Source organism: Squalius cephalus (genome assembly GCF_949319135.1).
Source record: "Squalius cephalus genome assembly, chromosome: 22".
NCBI lineage: Eukaryota > Metazoa > Chordata > Actinopteri > Cypriniformes > Leuciscidae > Squalius > Squalius cephalus.
Window position 1 is genome coordinate 24,342,469 of NC_137143.1, and position 27,769 is coordinate 24,370,237.

At 38.2% G+C, this 27,769-nt stretch overlaps 1 protein-coding gene across 3 annotated transcripts in view; it reads right to left on the reverse strand.

Moving 5' to 3' along the window:
* arhgef10la (Rho guanine nucleotide exchange factor (GEF) 10-like a) overlaps nucleotides 1-27,769 on the reverse strand; it is a 121,098-nt gene that overhangs the window by 9,782 nt on the left and 83,547 nt on the right. For all 3 annotated transcript variants that reach the window (XM_079856643.1, XM_079856642.1, XM_079856641.1), the window contains 4 exons: nucleotides 20,819-20,905; nucleotides 14,381-14,592; nucleotides 13,098-13,255; nucleotides 9,617-9,759 (listed from right to left, as the gene is read on the reverse strand). In XM_079856643.1, coding sequence (XP_079712769.1) covers nucleotides 9,617-9,759; nucleotides 13,098-13,255; nucleotides 14,381-14,592; nucleotides 20,819-20,905 — 600 coding nt within the window. The remainder of the gene's footprint in view (nucleotides 1-9,616; nucleotides 9,760-13,097; nucleotides 13,256-14,380; nucleotides 14,593-20,818; nucleotides 20,906-27,769) is intronic.

Consider the following 27,769-nt stretch of genomic DNA (forward strand, 5'->3'; position numbering starts at 1 on the left):
TTTTATATTTGAAAATCAACAAACAACAAATAAAACAACCAGCTCTATGCACTTTTTTTAAGCAAGATTATATTCTGTGGCAATAGCAACGCATTATAACAGCGCACATCCATGTACCACAACGGACGCGCTCTTTCGTTTCATTCAAATACAACTTGCCGTCTTGCGTCTTCGTTTTTGATTGTATTAAAAATTAAATCAGAGTTGATTTATTATTTACAGAGTTTGATAATATTGTTGTGATCATCTTTTTCTGGACGATTGTTTTGTACGCTGTACAAGATGAACTTATAAACAGGTAATATTTAACAATCTCAATTCAATATATACACAAATTAAGTGGTAAAAAAAAAAATCGGTGTAATAAGTGTACAATGAATATCACAATGAATGTCACTCTTAATAGTCTTGTTTGAACTTGTTCGTTCGTCTTTGGCTCAAAGCCACTTGCTGCGAACTTTTCTTTGCGGAAGCTTCACGTTTATTTCAAGTGAGTGAGATAAAATATTTTAACTCAAAACAACATTGTGTGCCCAATTATTTCCCAGACGTAGTTTTGGTATTGAGGTCAAAGTTAACTTGCCTTGCGTTCGCTATACAACAGTGGGTGATGGTCACACAAGACGACTCGACAGATTTGAAGTGTTTCCCCCCTATTGTAGTGACCATCCTCGATTAAGTTTCACTCAGGACTTTTGTAAAAGCTAAAATATGACCACACCTCAGATTTGGTCCTCTTAAAAGGCTGAAAAATCTCCCGAGCACAGTCACTGCCTTCCGCCATTACTTCTCGAATAAAAAAAACATTGCGCGCTGCGCCTGCGTCAGAGCTGTTGCTGTCTTTACAGGATTTACAGTGAGTTATTAAAATCGTGATAATCAAACACGGTTTTAATGATAATTAAATTTTAAACGATAATACTAACCGTCAGTACATTTTATCGTGGTTTATAGTGAAACCGGTAATAACCGGTATAGTGAAACCGGTTATAGTGAAACCCATCCCTAATCGCAAGCGATTTACTCGTACAGTGCGAGTTGCTAACCTTGCTGAAATCGCACATAAATCGCAGTGTATTCCCGGCCTAACAGAAAGGTATAACCTCCTAATCTAGGTTGCAGTTGAGATGTTTGACCTACGTCCTTACCTGGGAAGTATAAACATGACATTAATATTACCCTTATATTAATGCTAATTCATTTCAGACTATAGTCACATAGCTTTACTAATGTGTTAAAAGGTGGACTGGAGAACCCACGACCAATGACAATCAACAAGCAGAAAAGATTGGAACACAGTTAGGTACAGAACTCAATAAGGCATGACAAAAACAAGCAGTTAAAAAACTCCATCTCCTTTTTCCTCTCACTTGCTTTCACTTCTCCATTACCTCACAAACAGAAAATTGAACTATAATGACAAAGGGTCTGTTGCAAATGTATCTCGTTTTTAGTATCCCCTTTTATTCTCAGTGCAGTAACATCTGCAAGGACTCCCTCACACTCAAGCGGTTTGAAAATCAGAACAACGAGCATTCAGCCACTCAAGGTGGCATGAGAGAGAGACAATCTTGTTTTTGAAGAGTGCACACTATTAAGTAACACATTCTAGCATATATGAAATGTTTAGAAAGTTGCTTTTAAAGGACATTTTCATATTTTCCCCCTTATTTAATAAGATCATGCTCAGATATGGTGCAGGTCAATAGCTGCGTTTCCATTACCCTTCAGATTGTGCGAATTGAAATTGTGAATTGAAAATACGCCCAATGGAAAGACGTAAATTTTGCAAAAACTCCCATATATCGCTAAAAAAGTTTTTACGCTCACATGAGTTTGTCTTTCAGGCAATTCGAAAAAGGAAAATTCGAAAATTTTGCAAAACTGCAAACAGTTTTTTCGCATTGACAGGTACCCTGGCATACATACAAGTCGATCATTCTTTAAAGATGATGCAGTTTAGACAGAAGAGTATTACGGGAAGACTGAACACTAAACAACAAAGGAATGCCACAATTCAATTCTTTCCTTGACATTAATGCTTAGATAACAAGCCTACGTCTCCTTCGATTAAAAGTAATGGCCAGTGCGGTGGCTGGGATTTACATAAACCTAGAAACATCCGTCGCCATGATTTTTGGAATGACTTGTCGTGAGAGAAGAAAATTACGTTTTAGATGCATAACATCGGTTAGTAGAAAAGCCGTAATTTCTCAATAGTTTTTCATCAACATTTAGAAAATTTCGCAAAAGTTTTGCACAAATCTGTAATGGAAACGCGGCTATTTTCTACATACTGAAAGATCCAAAAATGACGAGCAATTTAAGGCTCTTTGTATCATTTTATTCTCCTGAGAACACAGTATGCCTGCATAAAGTCCAAACTTTCTGTTCGAAAAATAGTTCAGAGCTGATTTATGGTGTTCTGTATTACCAGACACACAAAACAATGAAAGTAGATCTCAAAAGCAGCCACTGAGGTGGATAAGGGCATTCACATCTTCACATTTCTCTTTTCCCTGGTCGTGTTCCTGCACTGATCCCTGCAAAACACCACAGGGCTCCATTAAAGGCAAAACCTAAGTACTTGGATTGCTCTGCTCCAGGGAAACCCTGAATTTTAGCCTGTGGCTAAAGAGTTAAGAAGCAGGCATTATTCTGGTCACCCTCCATCAAAATATATCCAGTTGAGAAACAGATTCTTCATTCAGAGGTTAATTTGGGTGTCCCTTTCTGGTAAAGACCAGTTCACTGTATCAGAAGCATCTGAGTTAAATATGTAATTCAGTGGAGAAAATATTTACTATTAAAGGGATAGCTCACCTGAAAAGGAACATTCAGTCAATTTAAACACTCATGTCATTTCAAACCTGTATGACTTACTTTCTTCTGTGGAACAAAAGAAGATAATCTGAAAAATGGTGACATCGACAGTGTTGTTTTGGATCCCACTGACTTCATTGTATGGACCAAAACATGAAGTGTGAAATATTCTTCAAAATGTTAATTTCAGCATTAATAATTTCAAAATGTTACATTGATTTTATTTCCCAAATAGAAGAAAAAAAATCAAGTGAAAGATGAAATCATAATGCTTTTGTTTACTGTCAGTGCAAACTATTGCATCGCTGATTTCAGAATTTATTATATAAAACAACCTAAATGATAAAAATATTAGCAACCCATGGGTTACCTACGTCTGAACGACTGATGTAGCTCTCTTCACTGACGTCTTTTGTATTTTCCTTCTCTGCAGTTGTGTAAAATAGCTCAGTTTGTTTCAAAGAAGGTTGATGAGAAATGTCACCTTATCTCTGAATCTGTTGAGAATGTTAAACCACAATAATATGCCCCCACCTGTTTCTTATTCGTACTGCGATCATTTTGCCAAAGAATTAATTAAATTGTTGCACCCAGTCGAATGAATGGCTACAGACAAAACTCCACTACACAGTGGAAATATTATCAATCTCAAAACAAACTGAAGGGGAGCTGAGTGTAAATAAGATAAAGCAAAACTACAAATAGACTATGACATGTTAAGACAACGCAGATCTGTTCAGTAATGCAGTTAGAGCTGCCCAACGCGTTTAGTTCTGTAAATTGGTCTCTGGGAGCCTGAAGGGCTCAATTCTCAACTATGATGATTTTGCAGCTTTTTAAAGTGATAAGATATCCATAAACTGAGATCTTTGAATTTAAAAAAAAAAGACACTTTTGACTGAAGTAACTCCAGAAATCATTTGACCAGAGGACCTACTACATGTTTAAAATAGTTCTTTATTAACATTTTACCCAGCTCGCTGTTAATGCCCCAAAGGGCCACTGGTATAACCGCCTCCTAAGTACTACTCTGTAATACAGACTGGTATAAATTAAATCTTCATTTTAGACTATAATCTAACTCTCTAATTTCTTAGTTTAAGTTAATGAAATGTAAGTTCAGCCTCTGATGCTTTAGACTCCACCAGTCTAACTGAAAAAATAGTCATTCTTCTTTATTAACTAAGTCATAATTATGAGATAAGTAACAATGACAAGAAATAGTTCCATAGTAAGAAATTATAAGCTACAAAGTCAAATTATGAGATAAAACATCACATTTTGAGAAGTAAAGTCACAATTATGAGATACATGTAGTCAAATTCTGAGATATAAAGAGAAGAAAACAGGCTTTCATAGTGTCAGTGGCAGACTACAAATACTGTACCCAGTACTGTTCTGTCCGATTTTCCAGAATAAAGTACTTGTTAGACTAAAAATTTCAAACACATAACACCAGAAGGGGAACATACATTACAGCAGTTTATAAGTCCCCTTATTGGCTTCAATTTGTAGAATTTATTTCAAAATGCTGTAATCCTTCATAGAGCTTATTCTAAATAGTCTCCTACAGGGCTGGCCTGTGGCAAAGGCGGAATAGGCAAATGCTTGGGGTGCCGCCCATCCATTGGGGTGGCCAAATGATGATTTTTTTTTACTAATACTATTTAATTACTATTAATTCAAAATATTGCAAAACATTTATAATAATAATAATCCACAAAAATATAACTTCATTGATTGGGCACATGACTCACCCCAGTCCGATGCATCAAGTAACGTTCGTTAATTTGAAAGCTATCTAGCCAGAGTTAAGGCCAGTTATTTTTACCCTAAAATAGCAACATTTTATGTAAAATTCACTTTATGCTATTTGAGTTCAGTCTATAGTATGGCTTAGGAGCTATTTCTGTATATATTTCACCATCATCAGTGTTTTATATATATATATATATATATATATATATATATATAATATAATGTAACACCCAATGGTCTTTCATTCTCCAGTATATATGAAGTTTCTGTATATGTATGATCACAATAATCAGTGGCTGATGCAAGGGACACCAGGTAAAACCAGGGCCAGACCTCGTCTACTAACACTGGGATCGTTGTTTTGTTTTATGGGGATCCAACGTTCAATGTCTATGGTTCTCTTGCAGAAAAGTTTTCCAAAAGAGCTCATGCTGTTACAACCATTAAAAAACATCTTTATTTATTTTATTAGAAAATGCATTTTCACAAGTGGCTTTATTCATAATCTTCATTTTGATTTTGCTTGCAATCTGCATTTCTGCTTACCATTTTATTTTAAATGGAAAGCAATTGCTATAAAAGAACAGTCTAAGGATATTCAGTTCTACAAAACAAAAGCAAATTCCAATGCAAACGAACACCTTTTATCCTTTCCTGCAATGCAAAGAATTATTGCGCCATCAAACTCACTATCCGACCAGTGGGTTCAAGGGCCACACATCATGAAGGTTTCAATGACTCAGAATCCATTTTCTTTGATTTCAAAGTGATTCACAGCGGAGCCACTGTCTCCGAAAACAATACACCCCCTCCCAAGCACCTTTTAAAAGTCCACAGGGAAAGAGGAGCCATTTCATGCCTGATCCTCTAATGAGGCATGAGGGAGCTGCGCTCCTTATCGAGAGTTTGCACGCAGCCCCCTGAGGTCTGTGGTGCTACCGAGGAGCCCTGAGAGCTCTTACAAACAGCTAGTTCTCCAGTCTGGGGTTGAGGCAGATTAGTTGGAGGGGGTGAGGTGGGTGCGAGAGACCATTCTCTCCTCTGCACACTAGCGGACAGGGATTAGCACCTGTTTGCGTGCCCTTGCCAAAGGGAGCTTCTTTTGTTTGAGAGCAAGGGAGAAGACTGAAACTGCCTTTGATGTGTTTTCGCTTTTAATTGACTTGTCGGCAGTGCTTGCCTTTGCTCTCTCTATGTTTGTGTTTTATATTGCTTGGACTATTTCTTTAGAGACAAGACACTAGAAGAATAATTATATCAAAACTCATTTTAGAGTTTGGGGTCAGTAGGATTTTTATTAGTTAATAATAATAATTAGTTAATTCAGCAAGGATGCTTTAAATATATCAAAAGTGACAGTAAAGACATTTACATAGTTACAAAAGTTAATCAAAGACTCCTGAAAAAGATTTATCAAGATTTCCACAAATATATTAAGCAGAACAACTGTTTTCAACATTAAAAATAATAAGAAATTAATCTTGAGAACCAAATCAGCATGTTAGAATGATTTCTGAAGAATCAGGTGACACTGAAGACTATTGATCATAGCTTTGCCATCACAGGAAAAAATGACATTTTAAAATATATTAATATATTTTTTTATTTTATTTAGATCTGAGCCCAAACTAACTTTTGAATGGTAGTGTGTATATTAGTACATAGGCCTATTGATCTCTGAATGCAAACGCTTTCAGAAACATATGTCCAATTTAAATCTGTCTTGGGTGGACAGGGCTAAATACAGGTGTAAACGGTGTCCAAAACATTACTGCATCCCATACAACACAATTGTGCTAAAACAGGTAAGGCTTTGCAGCTATCAAATAAAACAAATATGTGACTGAAAAATTTGGAAAATCTCATAAATATGCATAGAACTTCTCGGATTTGCCTATAATCTACACAGATACTTTGATTTGGATAAAAGCATCTAAATGCATAAAACGCAGACCATGTGAAGCACGCACATCCTAAGTTCATTTATCACAGCTGCTTGCTGAAATAATGATCATTTTGCATGAAACCATGTTTGTGATGAGATTAAATAAAGTATGTTTATCCACATACAGTACAGTAACATACTGACACAGTAAGCCATGCACAAAGTTACAGGACATTAATTTAAGATACATGTAAATACAAGTGAAAATTCATGAAATTTCCTTTTATCTAATGAATGTTAGTGATCATGTAAGCATCTTATTCACAATATCCATTTTTTATTATATTCTAATAATAATAATAATAATCATTTACTATTACATATTATTATTATTATTATTATTATTATTAAATCCATCCATTCGCTAACCCACTTATCATCTGTAACAAAATTGTTAGTATACTATACACACAAATCGAAAATCGCGCAATTTTGAGAATAAAACAGCGTTTCCATCCAAATTGCCGCAGAATATCTGTAATAAAAATGGAAGTTGCAGCAATCAGGGAAGCAACTGTGGCTCTTTTTTTCCTACATTATAAATTACTTGTATCTCAGAGCACACAAACAAAACCCAATAAATGCTTTCATGTTATCTTGCGTTCCGATGCCTGGTGTTTGGGAATGCAATCATGTGAGACTTCTGGGAGGTCATTACACCAAATTATTCCGGCTCAGGTATTTCAGAATGATCAAAATACATTTGATATGCTATGCAATGAATTTTGCCCATTGGTTAGTCCAGTTTTCCAATCACATTGACAGTCGAGGCAAAGTCATGTGAGTTTTTTTTTGTTGCGCATAAAGGTATTTATATAGTAAATGTGTTTCCGTCGTAGTTTATGCACGTCTTTTTTTTTTTTCAGATAAAAAAATGATCCGCCTCAATTGAACCAACCCGTTCTCATTTCTTGAGATCAGGCTGATTGAACACATATGCTTTTTATGCGCATTTTTAGAATTTATGTGCATCTTGGTGTTTCCATCCAGTGTTTTTTATGCAATATCCCAAAATGTGCATTAAAATAGGTGGATGGAAACATAGCTACTGAGTCTCACACAGAAACAGAGGTTGCCCCCACCGCTTCCCCCTAAAGATACTACATCACTATATCACAGCAGGAGATCACTGTTCTTCCCTACCAGCGGACAAAATACAGCAAGCCTCCACCTACAATGCAAGCATCACACCTAACCCCTCATTAGCCCACTATAATACTAGGTGACAGTGCTTATGAGAGCAACATGTTTAAACAACCTCTCATTTTACCAAGTGTGGGACTTCACTCCTCAGCTTTTATTGTTCTACATGTTTATGAGCCAAAATTGGATATCAAGTTGGTCGCAGTCCCAGGTTTTTATTTTAAAGTGTTTGCTATACATAGTGTCTGACCATGTTTGTTTTTTCTGCAGTTAGGGATGTTAACCGATGACCGTTTGACCGATGGTTGACCGTATCAACGTTAACCGATCAAAGTTGTCGGTAGTCGGTTAAAAAAAAAAAAAAGTGATCTCTAAATTAGGCTATTATAGACAGTGGACTAAACGCTACTACAGTTAGCCATCTCATTCCAAGATATTTTTGTGTGAAGTGAACAAATTATCCCTCACAACTCAATTTTTCATAACTCGCCTGTTTGTACTTAATAAACCAATAAAAACATTTAGCGTGAGGTCACAGCGTTTGGGTTCGCGCGCTCACAAGGTTTGCGAAAAGTAAAGGCTACAGGCTAAAACACTCGAGGTTAGAGCCAGGGCAGACGACAGGATGAAGCGTGCAAAGAAAAGTAGTGTGTGGGACCATTTCACCAAAAAGAATGACACAGATGTAAGTTGCAGCTTGTGTGATACAGTGCTTAAATACAGTAGTAGCACATCATCTATGATGTATCACCTGAAAACGCGACACCCGCAAGCCTCTTCGTCTTCGGAGGTGTCATTTTCTTAAATGAGCCGCTAGACAAACGGCTTCATTTTCAACGCAATCACCTTGTACACAAACCATTTCGAAACTAAGGAGCCATTTGTCCTCCGATTACATACAAGCTCCTCGGCGCCGCGTTTGCGGGACTCATGTTTCGCGCTGTTGGGGATTTAAAAAAAGTGACGTGAGTGGAAGGGCGGCAGAGAGATGCGACAGAGTTGCGAAATTGCAGGCGCGGCTCGAAATGGCTGTTATTTCATAGAGCGTAGCATATTTTAAACTAATCGGTTAACCGGTTTCAACCGGCTAATGAGGCTCGGTGGTCGGTCAAGAAAATGTTTAGTTTTCGCCATCCCTATCTGCAGTCCCAAAGTTGATATATTTTTAGCATTCTACATAAATAGCGATTCAGCAGCCTCAATAGTTTTAGGCCGGGAACAAGGTGGCACAATGTAGTGTGGAATTATTACCTAAAAACCAGTGATGAGAGAGACAAATTCACACAGGCTCTATTGCTTATCCCACCGACACACATCATTGTACGCCACTTTGCCATGAGCCCCAAAGGGGCAGATTTACAGCTGTAACGCCGATGCTTCCCCCTCCAGCTGCTGGGCCAGCATGGCTCCGCAGGGAAAGGGATACAATGTAATCAGTCGAACAAAACAGAGCACTGGCCTGAACCATGGAGGATCAACCGAAAAGCAGCAGGGGCCCACTCACCTACCACTAGCTCAAATCTCCTCTCTGATGGGCGCATCCAGAGAAATCTCAGAGGATAAAAGAGATGTTTGATTCCAAAGATAAAACCCAAGAAGGCAGAACTAAAGAAAGGCTCAGGGTTATGGAGGCCCATGGGGTAGATCCCTAGGGTACGTCTCCTCCATATTTGAGACAGCCGGGGAAGATTATGAGCATGTCAGAGCTATTTAACTCATCCTGTGTGGTTTAAAGGTAAGAGGGAAAAAAGGAGAGCAACAACAGAAGAAGAGACACCCTGGCCAGATGGATCGCAGCTCTTCGGTAGGATTATTGATATTCACACACAAGCTAATTTGTCAGTCAGTGTTGGCAAAGTGCCCATGAAACATAGTATTTGCTCTTCTGTTTGTTAAAGTTTGGTGTGAACACATATCAGCATGAGTAGAGCTTTGGAATGAGTCTACCTGAGTGGACAGACTGGAGCCATCAACTACAGTAACTGTGTTAGCACAGCTAGCCCAGACCGAGTCCTCCAAAGCAAGTAGCGTCCTGATGGGATCTGAACCAACTGTTACTTTTCTACAGGAGTCTTGGCTCCACAGTTCCCCTACAAAACAGAAACACAAAAACACAATTTCATCTTTCCAATTCGCATCTATCAAACATTATTGGACTTTTCTTAAAATAAGGGCACGGTTAAGCTCTTAAAAAAAAACTTTATACTAGTTTTTACTTAAAAATTGAGTCTTTTTTCTTTTTTTTTTAGCACAGTGTCATTTCCACAATTTCTCAAATTATTTATTTTGTTTAAACGCATTTTGTGGTGGAAATGACAATGATAGCAATGAACTGCTAATAGTTATTTCATAGCTAGGATTTAATGTAGTCTAAATACACACATGAAATATATTTTACACCTATGCATAATCTGACCAAAATTACAACTTTATTTGGAAATCACACACAATAAAAACATTCAGCTCATGAGTGATATTTACCTCAGTTTTTCCATTACATTGCATAAATGATATCAAGCTCACACTGCTGTGTCCTTGTTAAAAAGTATTATTTAAATAATTATTTATTTAAATAAATAAAATAAAAAACATTCTCAAATAATAAATAAAAAAAGTGGTGTATGTTTGTTTTGATCGCCATCAGCTTTAAAAATGTACTACCCAGAAAATACCCAAAAATATTTCCTCTTGCATATTCTGTAAGTTTTATGACACTGAAAAGAGAGGAACGAGGTAAAAGTATACGGGTAGCATACAATGAGGCCTGTGAAATACCTTGCTTGAAGGCAAATAGCTAATCCTATCTGGTGGAACATTTCAAATATGGCCAAAGATAGTCAATGCTAGTAAATTCGCATGTTATTTCCCTTAAAAAAATAATGCTTCAAATAGCAGAACTACAAAAATGTGCTGCATGCTAATTCCACTGCTTTAGCCCTGAGCAAGTCACTTAAAGTAAATTGGTTTCATTAATACTCAAGAGTAAATCCTTGTGTTTTCAAGACAAATATGTGTAACTGGTGGTGGAACTGTATAATTTGTGGCTATGCCTTAAAAACATACAGCTAGAGTAAGCACTGCAAAGTGTGTTTGTGGACTGCATATCTCCCTCAAAAAAAAAAAAAACTAGTGCTTTCTATGCTAATGCGCTAACAGTGCCATGTTAATAACTGCGGCGTGTTGTGTAATCCAATTTATAAGTTTCTCTCCAGTGTGCTCAGAACATGCCAGACTTTTTCCTTGAATTTTAATCACAGGGTTTGCGCCGTAGCCACCATGGACACCATTATGGGATGCATTACATAAGCTTTTTTCTTTGTCTTTTTCGCCCCCCATCACAGTGTGTTAATGAAGCAAAATTGGAGAGGGAAGCGCAGCGAGCCATTTAATTAACATTTCGAGTTGTTTATTTCTACCTTTGAAACCAGAATAGCTTTACAATGACTTCCGACTTCCTCAGGTTAATTGCATGGCATATTCAAAATGTCAGTCTTCCCACTTTTTTCGTGCATTTGCTTTGAAAACATCCCCTCAGCCACTCTGTACCCCTTAATTCTCAAATAAAGGCCACCTTAGATTTGCTTCTTTCAGAGACAAGGACCTTCAGGGGCGGAGAGGACTTATCTGGACACTCAAAGCATCTGCATATGCAGTCTTTATTGCTCCAAAAGTAATAAACTGGAAGCGGGAGAGATGCTGTTTCATTCAGATGGGCCCTTATTGCTTCTGGGTATAATATATTTACGTATTTTCTTCGGAAAGTTAGACACCTCATTATTATCCTTATAAATTCTGCGCACTGTTGATTAAACACAACAAAATGATCCTACCCTCTTAATGTATCTAAGAAAAAAAGGGGGAAAAAACAAGAAATCTTCCCCCCGAGCAATTTTGGCTTGCTCATACGTTTCAAAAAGCTTTCTGATTAATCTCATGTGAGACTCCAGTGTTTATTACAGTGTTTTGAGGGCAATGTATTACTCCTCAGAGTAATTTGAAGGATATTTTTTTGCTAATACATAAAATAATATATATATATATATATATATATATATATATATATATATATATATATATATATATATATATATATATATATATATCCTGCCTGTACTTCCCCAGGAATATGTATTTGTTTGTAATTTATTTCGTTCCAGAATATGAATAGCAATATTCAATCACCACACTGCACATCAGTATAATTAATCTTACTTTCCACTTCAGTGGAGGTAATTCCTTGTTGACAGCCAGGTAAGTAGTGCAATGTGATAAACCCATTGTGCCAGGGCTGTCTGCCTTGCACCACCCCCAACATACACGTAGACACACAGCGCAGTCCCTCGCTATCTATCATGTCTCCGAATGCAAGAGTTCTGCATGCCCGCCCGTCTCATGTTGTCATTAGCCCACACTTACTTACTGCAAATGAATAAGGCGCAGACGAGGACAGAGGACAGACTTGTGAAATCATAAATTGCTTTCAAGGTAATCCCGAATCCACTGGCTTTTTATCTAACTAATACATACCCAGAACAATCTTATCACCCCTGTCTCATCTCTGAATGCATTCAGAATACATGACAGAACTAATATCTTTCACATACTCACTGAGGCATTCAGCTTCAACAGAGATGGGACCCAAAAAAACATCCTTGAATGTTTGAATAGAAGGTTGATGAAAGAGCAAATTGAACACGGGGACAATCAGATTCATTTGTACTATTAATTTGATTTGATTACCCTTTCACTCTATTGAGTCCCTTTCATTTGGGGATACTAATAATTACCACTCTTAATTATCCCACCCATTTAGTGTTTAATCCCATTAGTGAGAAAAAGAAAAGAGAAAACATACTGAATGCAACTGTCCATTTCTGTGCTAATGTGATAATGAGAAAAAAACAGGCCTAATAGGATAGAAATAACGTTTAAATCCAAAATCCTAAACAAACAGCGGCAGTTTCTGTAGAGTAAATGAGCTTTGTTTAGCATAATACATAAAGGCAGAAGAGAAACAACTATATAAATCCTCACGCAAGTGATAAGCCCTTAAATTAATCAGAATATATATGAGTTTTGAGTTTTGTGAGTTTTGTTCACATAGGCACAGTCATAATTATCAGTGGGAAACTCTCTGATATCCAAATTGGGACATTGTAATGGGCTTGGCCACATAAAAAAACAAGGTAAAAAGCAACAATAAAAGTGAGCCAAGAGTAAAAAAATTTGTTAATTTTTTTAAAACAATATGTTTGGTTTGGCTACTTCAGTATTTCATTTCCAACTGGAATTCATGACAACTTGGAAATAACTCGTAAGTAAGAGCTTTTCAAGTGCACTTGAAGGCAACATGAGTGTAGGATGTGAAACAAAGCATGGCAAACTCCATATCAGTATAATGAGACATCAAGCATTATGTAACTCGTACCTCTGAGATGTCTCCCATAAACCATCAGCGTTCCATCCCGCAGGCCAGCGAACAGGAAGTTACCGGAATGTTTGAGACACAGAACTGGACAGCCCTCGGGGTTACAGAGGGTTAGGAGACACTGGGCAGCCGTGTCCATACTGCCATAGAACAGGATGCTTTGGGAGAAAAACAATGAAGAATATAAAATGACATCTATGTGGAAAGAAGTATAATATTAAAAGAAAGAAAAGAAAGAAAAGAAAGCTAATGCTGTATTTCTACTGTGCATTTGCCTTGATATTGTGTAATGATATTTTAAAAGGAAATGTGCCATTTCAGGAAATTTGTCCACTGTATAGCTAATCAGTCCCTTTCATTTGCTTAAAGAATCTCTCAGAATACCTATTGTTCTTCTCAGCCTTCATAAATGATTGAACTTAGTGAGAAAAATCACAGTGATTTTAAAAGAGAAATTCTTTTAAAATCTGCTAAAATGACTGCAGTTCAAAAATGTCCACAAAACACAGTGAAACTACCTAAAAGTTTTAACGTGGTAGTAAAACTATTTAAAAAAAAAAAAAAATTCAGTCACTAAAACTCATGCAAAACTCTTTTTAGCTTTCTGAGCATAGTTGTCACCTGTTTCTTATCCATGTACACCGTCCGCAATGTCAGTAATAACACCTTAAATCTGACTGAAAGGATTTTACCTCTCTCACTTCCCCTATTGCTAGACATGTGCTTAAAACAAACAGCTATTAGGCTATTAGTCTTGGCTAGCGCTTGGTTCTCACACTGCAGAGTGAGCTGACAGGAAAATAAGGCAGCATTGATGTTGCATTTCATTTACATTGAACCAAAGCAGCATCAATATCTTTGATTTTACAGGCTTAGGTGGGTTTAGTTTCCTTGGAACAATCTTAACTTGGCTGTGAAAAGATGCCTTTATATATTTAACAGGGTATCTGCAGGGTTTTTAAAATCATATTTTAAAGGGATACTCCACTTTAAAATGAAAATTCTGTCATCCTTTACTCACCCTCAAGTTGTTTCAAACCTGTATGAATTTCTTTCTTCTGCTGAACACAAAGGAAGATATTTTGAAGAATGTCAGTAACCAAACAGTTAACTGGAACCATTGACTTCCATAGTAGGAAAAAAATACTATGGAAGTCAATGGTTCCAGTTAACTGTTTGGTTACAGACATTCTTCAAAATATCTTCCTTTGTGTTTTTTTTACATTTTTAATATTTTTAACTGGTAGACATTATACACATATTTTTAAGAGACACAGTCTTACCTGCCATCATCAAGTCCTACACAGATATTATTTCCAACTCCAGTGGAGTTGTGAGGGCCGGTTTCAGCATCCTCTGAAGGGGTGGGCTCCGGCACATACTCCAGACACATCACTCGAGCGCCCATCTGGAGGGATTTTACAGGCCGAGGTGTGGGTCTGTTCAAGGAGAAAATGTCCACCTGGCCTTGAGAGGAATCACCTCCACTGGCTACCTGCAAAAACAGAGCAAGGACACCACCATTATAGGTAATCATCCAACCAAAACCACTCTCAAATCCATGACTGTACAGGTAGGGAAAGAAAATAACAGAGGAAGGAAAGTGTCTTTCTGTTTTTCTGCCATTTTCAACCACTCCCTCAGCTTTGTGTTTTCACTTCCAGAGCCGAGAAACACAGAGAAAATTTCAAACAGCAGAAAACTTTTGCACTTCTTGTGTACTTTTAAAGCTTCCCAGCCCTGTTATTTTATTCTTGTCAATTTCAATTTCATGGTAACGGCAAAGTTAAAATCATATATCTCGTAAAATTCAAACTCATAGTCTTTCGCCTGATAAAGTCTCTAAAATTCATACGCTATCACCCATAATGCATTCTCAGTGAGATAACTTCAAACATCTTTTTTTGTAACTCCAGGGATCTTTTCATCGCTGAAGCAGAGGAAAAGGTGGGGTGGAGAGATGTCTTTTGAAAGCTGCTGAGCTGTTTGACAATGGAGGGTTTCCTTTGGGCTGATGATTGATCGCCTTCTTAAGACAGCGACTGAGATGACAAACTCGATCCTTGGTGAAATTACATGTAGTTGACAGAATAAGACTTCAGCACAGTGCTGCTCATAAATCCATCCGCTGGTGCCTTTCCTCAACAATTGATCTAGGTTCTGCACCCATCCATTTTCCTACCGAGTTGCTTTAAAATGCAGACTCATGTAACACATTTGGATTGCATTGCATCATAAATTAATAATCCCCCCCCCTCCATGAAAAATAGTGTTTGTCTTCGCCCCCTGCACGGCCGCTCACACTCTCTCGTGGTTACTTGTTCATGCATAATTCAAGGGAAGCAACCCGCTCGCTATTAGAAATTAAACGAACTGATCAGCGTCCCATCATGCCCGCCACATAAATTGGCTCATCTCTCCTTGTGCGGCACTAAACTGCTCCAATTACAAAATCCATACAAAAAAGCCTTCGAGAGGTGGTTTAACCGAGGGAGATAAAGGGGAAGAGTATTACAGCGAGTCTGCTGGCCTTATTATAAATAGCCCTTGTTTAGGGGCCATCATTTATGATTACCTCAGGACACTGAGCCCAGTCACTGGCCGATTGGAGTGTAATCCCAACCAAAAAAAAAAAAATTTAGAAAGAAAAAAGAAAGAAAACAACGGCAGAGTGGGAGGGATGCTGCCGGACAGCAGAGATTAATTCTCATTCTTAGTCATGTTATGTGAGCAAAATGGCCAGGCTAAATATAGTCTTTAACCTTACAGTTCCCCTCTAATTTGCATGCAATCATCTGTCTGATTTGTATCACAGTGTAGAATCTGGACGGCCAAGGTCTCGTGGGCCGGGAAGAGCAGGCAGAGCAAATATCGGCCTGTTAAGGCTACGCAGTGGGAGATAGGGAGGACTTATCTTCAGGCAAGAGGTACGGAAAATAACTGAAGCTGCCTGCATTTTTTGTTTCTGCAACCTCCAGCGGGCCCTTGTTCTCCTGCTTTAACACACAGGCGCAAATCCATGTGCATGAATATGACGATGATCCACCTCTACTCTTTTAATTCTATTCCTCCACAGACTAGTTGGAATTACAGCTCCCTGACAAACTCATCAGTACTTGTTTGGAGGAGTAGATATCTGGATTCATGCCCTGGACGCATCCCTGTTTTTTTGGCCAGAAAGCCATGAAAACCAGCCTTGGAGCCAAAGCTCTGGACAACAGAGCATTAATTAGGCTAAAATTGACTAAGAGCCTAAAGGGAGCAAAGATAGCCTAGGGAGAAAGACTTCATCTGTCTATTTGTACATACTGGGAAAATTCAAACATTTGTCTTTGACATCCTTACGAAGTGTTTTAGATTTGTTTGGCTTTACAGATGACAAATAAAGGATGGCAAACAGTGGAAATAATGCTGTATGCACCAATCAGAATTGAATAATTATGCATTTTAAATTCCAGTCCAATTCTTGACGTATAATTAGATAAATTAAAAATTCATACAAGTCTAATAATTGTAATAACTCATTACATCTTATCATCATACACACCTTGTGTATTGATTAACATACAGTATATGTACAGTGAGGAAAATAAGTATTTGAACACCCTGCTATTTTGCAAGTTCTCCCACTTGGAAATCATGGAGGGGTCTGAAATTGTCATCGTAGGTGCATGTCCACTGTGAGAGACATAATCTAAAATAAAAAATCCAGAAATCACAAGATATGATTTTTTAACTATTTATTTGTATGATACAGCTGCAAATAAGTATTTGAACACCTGTCTATCAGCTAGAATTCTGACCCTCAAAGACCTGTTAGTCTGCCTTTAAAATGTCCACCTCCACTCCATTTATTATCCTAAATTAGATGCACCTGTTTGAGGTCGTTAGCTGCATAAAGACACCTGTCCACCCCATACAATCAGTAAGAATCCAACTACTAACATGGCCAAGACCAAAGAGCTGTCCAAAGACACTAGAGACAAAATTGTACACCTCCACAAGGCTGGAAAGGGCTACGGGGAAATTGCCAAGCAGCTTGGTGAAAAAAGGTCCACTGTTGGAGCAATCATTAGAAAATGGAAGAAGCTAAACATGACTGTCAATCTCCCTCGGACTGGGGCTCCATGCAAGATCTCACCTTGTGGGGTCTCAATGATCCTAAGAAAGGTGAGAAATCAGCCCAGAACTACACGGGAGGAGCTGGTCAATGACCTGAAAAGAGCTGGGACCACCGTTTCCAAGGTTACTGTTGGTAATACACTAAGACGTCATGGTTTGAAATCATGCATGGCACGGAAGGTTCCCCTGCTTAAACCAGCACATGTCAAGGCCCGTCTTAAGTTTGCCAATGACCATTTGGATGATCCAGAGGAGTCATGGGAGAAAGTCATGTGGTCAGATGAGACCAAAATAGAACTTTTTGGTCATAATTCCACTAAGCGTGTTTAAACGTGTACCATCCCAAGAACACCATCCCTACTGTGAAGCATGGGGGTGGTAGCATCATGCTTTGGGGGTGTTTTTCTGCAAATGGGACAGGGCGACTGCACTGTATTAAGGAGAGGAAGACCGGGGCCATGTATTGCGAGATTTTAGGGAACAACCTCCTTCCCTCAGTTAGAGCATTGAAGATGGGTCGAGGCTGGGTCTTCCAACTTGACAATGACCCGAAGCACACAGCCAGTATAACCAAGGAGTGGCTCTGTAAGAAGCATATCAAGGTTCTGGCGTGGCCTAGCCAGTCTCCAGACCTAAACCCAATAGAGAATCTTTGGAGGGAGCTCAAACTCCGTGTTTCTCAGCGACAGCTCTTCTCAGGACTGATCTAGAGAAGATCTGTGTGGAGGAGTGGGCCAAAATCCCTCCTGCAGTGTGTGCAAACCTGGTGAAAAACTACAGGAAACGTTTGACCTCTGTAATTGCAAACAAAGGCTACTGTACCAAATATTAACATTGATTTTCTCAGGTGTTCAAATACTTATTTGCAGCTGTATCATACAAATAAATAGTTAAAAAATCATACATTGTGATTTTTTTAGATTATGTCTCTCACAGTGGACATGCACCTACGATGACAATTTCAGACCCCTCCATGATTTCTAAGTGGGAGAACTTGCAAAATAGCAGGGTGTTCAAATACTTATTTTCCTCACTGTATATACAGAGCAACTACTTACTTTGGTCATTACTAACCAACTAACTATATGAATAAAATCACAGGAAGTACACTGTGAACACAGGCAAAAATCAGTAGCTAAGCCTCAGCTAGAGGTGAAGAGTGAATTTAGTTGCATTCACACTACAAGCGACAAAGAGACATGATCCCATTCATTTCAACGGAGAGTGGGCGATTTCAGGCAACTTGAGTTGACAAAGTTGAGATATGTTCAACTTTATGCAAACGAAGAACGACTTTCGGGAGCGACAACCATAAGGAGTAAAGTCAGTGGAGCGCACGTGATCCGTGAGAAGCTCAATTTAGCTGTCAGCAACTGTCCTATAAGTTATGATAAGTTTACAAATGTTGCATAAAAGCACATTTTAACACATTTAATGAGAAACACTGCCAGCCCCATTGAGACTAAATGGATGCACTGAGATACATTAAAAAACTGACCCCTGTGCTAGAGAGTGAGATTTCGATTCAGAATCAAATGTTGACGAAATTATATTTTGGATATGCAATACTAAGGATTTATGATATGTCTCCATGTACATACAATGGTACTCCCTGTGCTGACTCCAAGCCTGAATGGTTTCGTGAACCCAGATAGACCGGCATTTGCACTTTTGCTGCAGATAAATAGCCACAATCTCATTCATCTTAATATTAGGCATTTTATGTACTGATTCCATTTGTATTAAGAATTATCCTTCCAAAATGTTTGTTTGTAGTGGCGAGAAAAGTCATTCGATGTCTACAACTTGGAGTAACATCTGTGAATGTCATTCACAAACGTTACTAGGCAACCAGTAGTGGGAACGCCCACTAGCGATCTCACCGCCAGCCACTGGCGACATACAGCGACAAAGTCGCTGGTAGTGTGAACACAGCATTTGGCGGATGACTGGCTGGCTTACTGTCTTGGACCGATTAGAAACAATGTTATTATTTTGATCTAAGCAAAGAGAAAAATTCCAGCAGCCCATCTTAGAGTGATCTGATTACTGTCACTGCTCATTTGGAACAATAGCAGTGAAAACTGCCTGTTGTGATGATGATTATATGATATCAGTAACTTAAAAGTTTGGAAGCAAAAAATTTCCTCTCTCAGTCCAGTCGAGTTCACCGAGAAATGACACTCGCTATAAGCCGAAGATGTGTTGATTGCTTTAGGGGTTTCTTTAACCCTACTAAAGGCTTGTACAGCAAGACTTTTGACTAGCAGGATAAAGTCTGGTCCACATCGCAGCTTATTATATCCAAAGCACAAAAAAATAAGTTTACAAATGTTGCATAATAGCACATTTTAACACACTTAATGAGAAACACTGCCAACCCCACTGAGACTAAATGGATGCACTGAGATATATTAAAAAACTGACCCCTGCACTTTAAGCTACAGAGTGAGATTTGGATTCAGGATCAGATGTCGATGAAATTATATTTTGGAAATGCAATACTAAGGATTTTTGGCACTGGAAAGAGAAACTAATCCAGCCAGATATAATTTCCCACTGAATGTCTCCTTGTATCTTTTAAATCCGCCCAAGTCCACCCTCAGTGCTCTTTAGAATACCCACAAAAACAATTAACTCAAAGACACAGGCAAGGGCGTCCTTTTGTGTCCAACCAAGGCTTGAATTGGATTTATCCCCCTGCTTTGGGGGATTATGTGATAAATTGCCCACTGCACCAGAGGAGGGAGGAGAACAAGACTACTGTGTGAAACTTTTAAAGGTGATTTCACAGGGCTTGTTATGAAAAGCTAGCCTAGAAATCTAGACGGAGCCTAGCGGCAGCAAATTTTATTTTGCTCCGTTGGCTTGCGAGCTGGAAAAACCAAACTCTAGTCAGGCCAATCACATCGTGTATAGAGTTGGTGGGCGGGCTTAACATAATGATGGCAGAGTTGTGACAGTTCCGCGTGAATTCCCTGCTACTTGAAAACAAAGAAGATGGCTGCTGCTGCTGGAGAACAGTCTTTCGAATCGGCTTTGGCCGCGACTCTGGAAGACTTGGAGTTAAGCTTTTCTTTGATGAGAAAAGAACAAAGAACGGGACTGATGTCATTCTTAAAAAAGGAAGATGTGTTCAGAGTTTTGCCAACCAGATACGGCAAAAGTTTAATCTATCAACTAGCTCCACTGGTGGGAAAACGCTCTGGTTGGTTGTAGCGCTATCCTATTGCGTGCAGAGGGAATTTGAGAGACAACAGTTTATCCCGCCCCCTTGGATTGAGCCCTGCCAATGGTGTGTTCCCAGACCCAACATCTTGATGTGGGTCTGGCTTGTCAGGCTAATAAAAAGCTGTTTTAATTTGCAGAGGAATGTTTCTTTGCTGAATACAAGTTACTTCCAATGTAACTTAATGGTAAATGAATGCTTGTCGTTGTGGTTTAATGGTGAGGAATAATAATTGCATTTAATCATTTAGCAGATAAAAAGCATCTGTTAAACGATCAAGTGTAAATGTAATTGCAGTCTTTTCCATATCTGATGTCACCAGTTCACTGTTTATGACATGTATATTTTATGTGCTTGTGTTTCTACTTACCCAGAGGTAGCCTTGAGGAAGTGAAGTGCTCACTGCTGAAACACCAAGTAAAGCACACTGAACAGGATTATGAAGAGCAGCCTCCAGCTATAAAAAAAAAAGAATAAAATATATTTTAAATTCTTGCCTAATGACTAGACCTGAGGATTGTACATGCAATCAATAATATAATAAAAAGAATTAAACAAAAAAAGCATTTTTTCAACAAAGTTAGGTTACATTTATGCTTAAAACAAACAATTGTCTTCATTATTTAATATATTGTTTGAGTGAAACATGGTGCTAGAAATTACAAGGTCACAGGGTTTTCGACTCCCAGGGAATGCATGACCTGAAAAGATACCAGGTCAGTCGTTTTCGATTAAACAGTCTGCCAAGTGTGTAAATATAAATGCTCCAAAAAAACAAACAAAAAAAACTTTTCTTCACAAGTAAATGTATCTCATTTTAAGACTGTTTAGATATTTTTTTTAACAGGAAAATAAGCAAATATACTGATTAAGAAAATTATTTTATTATTACAATGAAGCAATGTGGCTCAGTTCAAATAGTGGGTGGCATATTTATGGAGACCATAATGTTGTGTGATATCACGCCATATTAACAGACCACAAACAGCCGCTGTTTGGGAATGTTTATATTTATTGTGAGAAGGCTGGGAGAGATGGTAGAAGCACGTCTAATTTAATTGGGGGGGGGGGGGGGGATTGGTGGGCATCAATCGCTAGCTGTTTCCAGCAGTCATTTCACACTTCCCCCACTTTCTCAAAGTGCAAATATAAACAGGTTCAAAATAATGCTGGTAAAACAGTCAGTCAAAACCTCTGCATCTCCTTTCTCCAAACCACTCCCTTATTTTTTCACAAGCACACCAAGATTCCTCTTGCATCTTTACGGTTTATCCCATTTTTATATAATTCCTCCATATGCGGTGACAGAAAATGTCTAATTTGTAATTAAATGCCAGTCGTGGCAGGAGCACATATGGCAGCCTGCGGGCAGCAGAGCTCGGCTGGTGGAGGAAAGGGACAGACTGTGTCTTCTGAGTCACTTGAGAACACTGTTGCTCAGTGAGAAGCACAGGCAATCTTCACAGGTGGAGATTGCTTTGTCTTTGTCCATTCTCCGATGAATAGCAAGTGCATTTGCCTGAATATCTGCTTCAGTCGCAGTCTCCCGGGGTCTAAGACACATGCTACATGATTTCTCCAGCAACACTGGTTTCTGGGTTCTCAAACAGCACTTTGCAAGACTACTGTCCAACTGCAGAGGTAATATACTGCTTCTGAAGACTGGAGTCTGGTCCATCCTGAATGCTTATTTTTATGTATGGAATTTCAATCATGCTTTGTGACCTGTGGCACTTCATAATAACCATTCAGAGAGTGGGTCTACGGGTCTATGCTTATTATACAGTGTGGGCAAATTTAAATGCATAAGTTGCAAAGAGTGTATTTATATGACTGGTCTTGACTTTAAAACACTCTAAAACTTATAATTGAGATATCATCAACGTCACCCTCAGTTTGCTAAGCCCATTAAAGAGATAGACCGAGAACAAGGAAGCAACATATGTCACGTTTGTATTTTACACTGTGTTGTGTATTGTGTATGTGAAATATGTGAAGTAATAGAACAATTCTGGTTCTGATTTTTTTTTTTTTTTTTTTTAGCAATTTAAAAAAATGAACAGAGTGGAAATAATTATTCATGCATCGACAATGATGAGATTATTTCAGAAAAATAATACCGAACAGAAAAAATATAATAAATAAAGAAATTATATAGAGGTGGGCATAGATTAATTTTTTTAATCTAGATTAATCTAGATTAATTTTGAAATTAATCTAGATTAATCTAGATTAAAATGGCTCATTTGAATTCTGCCGAAGGCATTCAGAATATGTGTGCTACCCAAATAATGACTATAAAAGTAAGTCTTTGAGAACGGGTTTCTCAAGCCAGGTGGCGCATTAGACCAGGGGCTCCTCTCCTGTTTCCAAAATGCATCACAAACTGCTTGAGAAAGCTGTTCTACTCATAGACTGTAAAAGGTTACTACTGTACTGTTACCGTCCGTAGGCAACATTAGGTAGGCCTATGTTATTATCAACTACTATAGGCTATCAATTAGGGATGGGCGATATGGCCTAAAATCCATATTGTGATATACATTGCAGCCTCTTGCGATAACAATATTATAATAAAACCACCTCAGAACAGGTTACACAGACCCTGCTAAACAACTGCTAAATGTTTTTGTTTTTTTGAAAGGGTGTATGTAGTTTTGAGAACATATATTGTGCAAAACTGTAAGTATACAACATAATTTTGCAGATAAATAAAATGTAAGTACACTAGCTGCAGAGACTTAAGTAGGTCTAATGTTTATTATGGCTTGGAGCTTATGAAACCCCAAATTTAAAATTAGAATATTGTCTAACCGATGTCTTTTCAGTTAAAAAGAAACAACAACGATTCTTAAAATCGGGCGCTTTTAATAAAAAGAGATTATGTGCTACACCACTCACTAAGATATATTGGGAATAATACGCGCGCGCTGGTATTCAGTGATATGTTTCGTTTTGAATTTGAGGTGGTAGAACGGATTAGTCGTGTGTTAACTTACCGAACTGTTACACCACACAGTCTACGTCGGACGGCTTAAATCCGAACCAAGTCCAAATAATGGATGTTCCACCGATCTTTTACACCAGCTTTCACTTTCAGCCATGTTTACTTAAGATGACGACGAATATGATGCGTTCCAGCCGGGTGTTCCTCGCGGCCGCGGGTAGATTGCGTCATCATAGCTTGTGTAGCTTGAGCCAGCTCCCAACCCAATTTGGAGAATAGATTAACGGCGATATTTTTTTTATCGCGCGATAAGAGTCTCGCGTTAACGCCGATAACGGCCCACCACTAATATATATATATATACACACACACATTAATTATATATATATAATGTCATTCCAAAACTGCAGGACTTTCTTTCTTCTGTGTAACATAAAATATTATTATTTTGAGAAATGTCTGCTTTTTTTGTTGTTGTTGTTTTTTACAATGGAAGTCAATCGCCAGAAAAACAGTCACCAACAATCTTCAAAATATCTTCTTTTGTTTTCCATATGGAATGGCATGAGGGTGAGTAAATAATGACAGAATTTTAGGTCAAATATCCCTTAACGTGTTCAGGATAACGCCTGGTTCACACCGGACGCCGAAGCGATGCGGAACGGAAAATCACGCGCGGTCCGGCGCCTGCCTGTTCACACCAGACGCGTATTCTCCGCGGCGGTCGACAAGCGCTTCTGCTCAGTTGTTGTTTATTCAGAGCTATTTTTTTACATCATGGGTAAGTAAATAACCTCATAAAATGAATACACCATGTTTCTGTAACCAAGAAGTTTGTACACTTCTTGTATTAATACTTTTTGTTAATACTCGCGGTATTTTAATTTGAAAATTGCTTATATTTTGACAATTGACCGGATGTCTCGTGTTTCTTGGTGTGACTTCCTGCCGGAATGGACGCGGATCACTCGCGGCTCGCGCAAAAAATAGACCAGACGCCGAAACTGGCGCACCGCGTCTGGTGTGAACGACACCATAGGTTAACATGGGCGCCGAAAGGAAGCGGCCTCCGTTCCGCGCCGCTTCGCCGTCCTGTGTGAACCAGGGGTTAGACCTGATATATTAATCATTAAGTGTCAATCATTCAAACTCAGTTCAGATTATCATTGGTTTATAGTGAGCAGCTCAACTCAAATTGAATAAATACTCTGCAAGGCCATTTAATCAGCATCATAGTGCCTTATTCCATTAAGCCTCTTGCTCAGATGCAGGTGCAACACTGGAGATCCCAGTGGGAGAAGGAGAACAACCGCAAAGAGATTTGATGGAAGACTTCTGTTTGGGTGCTCGTCTGGGGAAAGGGCAAAAGGTGAGCTAATTAAAGAGAGATTTGTTGATGAAGAAAGAGGCCGCCACACAGCTGCTGGCCCCAGTGACCCACTGCTCTACATGGTCTCTATCCACCCCACCCTTCTGGGTGACGGGCCTTATGCCAGCTCCAGGTGGTGAGTATCCTTTCCATAGGCCATGAACTCATCTGGAGGAAACCCATATTAGCTTCCCTTGCAGAGTCTATCCTGTCTGCAATGTGTCTGCATTTATTCCTGTAATCAAATGCACAAGGATAGTCTGTCACAGCATCTAGAAAAACAGGAGAATGTTTCTAAAAGGCAGACATCAGACATTGTTTTTAACCAAATAGCCTTGATATGCATAATAATAAAAGAAACCCATCAAGAAACTCATCAACTCAATAATTATGAGTCATCAGGGTTGAGGAGGTTTCGGGACAGAATAATTAGAGCAAAAACAAATGGAGCGTTATGATTTGAGGTGCATTTTCTGTGACAGCATTTAAATATCTATTCTACCTGTGATTTAATGCATTTTAGATGCGATTAAAGTTACACAAAAGGACATGGATCCTCCCTCTCTGAGTTAACAAGGAATTATGCCAGTTTTGGTCTCCTTTTATGACTCATTAAGGGACCACATCTTAAATAAAACATATAGTTTATAAGTATGATGTCTGAACACATTATGAAACATTTATTTTTGAAACTGCACAATATATTCTGGATTGTAGTCACAATAACAATATATTTAAAAAAATTAAAAATGTATACAATTCAAAAGTCTGGGGTTTTACAGTAAAAACCGCAATGATCTGGAACATTGTTATTATTACTTAAAATAACTGTTTTCTATATAACTATTTTATATAAACAGTTGTGTTACTTATCATTTTTATGGAAACCATCAGGATGTTTTGATAAGACATCAAAAGTACAGCATTCATTTGAAACAGAATTTTAAGTTATAAATGTCACTCATAAATGTCAAGTTATAAATGTCACTTTTGATCAATTTAATGCATCCTTACAAAAAAAGCTTTTGACTTATAGTGTTTATAAAATTATAATGACGTTCATTTTATTGTATAATCAAATTTAAAATATAGCTGCAACCAAGCAAAATAACTCCGATAGCCAGTTAGCTAACAAAGATATTCAAAAATAACTATTTACAGATAGGCCTATTTGTTAATTCATATGAATACATTGATTGTGTGTAATTATGTTGCATGCTTTACATCACTGAATTCAAAACATCATATTTTTGCTAAATTTTGACTATGGAAGTTTAAACCTTATGCAAAAAAACTGACAAATGGGAGATGCTCTCGATGATACCAAAACAGCATAGTTCATCTTCAACTCCACCACATATTAAAACACTAGGGTGAGCTGGGACTCCACAAGACCATCATTAAATGAACTCTGGTTAGCATTTAATCCACAAAGCTTGGTTAACATGGAGCGTAGCAAAACGAATAAAAGTCTAGCCTGAGTCACTACAGCAAAGCAGCACTTCACTCAGATGAAAGAAATCTCAAATCCTCCAGACAACAGCATCACAGGCAGCTCCCACACGCTAACAAACACTAATATAACTCTTCTGTTGGTTATTAACTGATAATTGCCAGGCTTTAGAGCCCTCTTTCCCACTTCGTCTTCGCTCTTAGCCTCAGGGTAGAAGAAGTGAGGTAGGGAGAGCCAAGATAGCACAATAAAAGTGCCAATGTTAACCTGATCACTGCTAGAAAAGCAAACTGAATTTGTATTTGTTTGACACAGGCTAAATCAGTGCTAGTCCAGGGCTCATGCTATACTGAAGCATTCACGCTAATCCTTGTGGTGTGGAGGAGAGCTGCAGACACTGGGAACCCAGAGAAATGCTGTATAATGCAAGGCTGACATGGGTGTGTTTAGCATTCTGCTTCATCGCAGGATTAGGAAGACAGAAATAGGAGTGGATTAGCCTATAGGAATTCAATACACATGTGGGAAAGGACCGGTCACAGGGCAGTAGGACTAAAGCTCTAGAGAGGTTGTGGCAGTTTAGCCTCAATGTGACAAAATTAATATAAAAAGCCCAAGTCCCACCCTCGGAAACAATGACGCTGTCTCAAAGACTTGGTAGTTGTTTCCCAGTATACAATGAAGGACTCTAACACATATGGATGACAGAATCAACGATGAAATGAGCTGCAAGTGTTACGATTTCATGAGCTGGATGAAATCCAATCATTTAAATATCATGGACCAAGATAAGCAAAGATCAAAGTGTCACCCTGCTGTGCTATCTGTTATGCTTTTTGCATAGAATATTTAGAGTAATGTGAGCAGAAGTATAAGTTTTCAGTTGGACCTCTCAAATTTTAGCCCTCTAGTTACTTAGTGTTGGGTTTACGAGCTGGATTACGGCCTGTGGTGGAACATATGGCTGAGGTATTGAGTAACATATGCAAATTGAAAGGAATAGTTCACCTCAGAAAGAAAATCCTGTTATCATTATTCTCCCTTGGGTCATTCCGAACCTGTATGAGATTTTTTCCTCCAAAATCAGAAAAGAATTTATAAAAAAAATTGATGAATAACCTGGCCACTTTTTTTTTAATGTGGTCTGTATTTATTTTGTCTTTTCAGGCTGTCAAGTTCCAAAATGTCAAAAAGCTCCATAACTGTCTCATAAAAGTGGTTCATACAATTAATGCACTATATCCAAAGTTTTTTTTTTTAATTATATGATAGGTCTGTGTGAGAAACTATCAAGTGATTATTCCCTGAAAATCCACTGAATATCTTTGGCACATTCATGAGAGTAGCAGCGATAACAAATTAAAGTTGCAGTCCGTAGCTTTTTTGGGTTAAAAATTATCCAAAATAAAATTTTGAGCAAGTACATAACCACCCAGTGTTCAAAACTATCTGCTTGCCTTAGCTCAATTCAAAATGGTAAGCTTGTAATAATGTTTTTAATTCCAGTGGTACTGGTGGATTTCCGAGGGGAAATTCGAGCATGTCTTTGCGC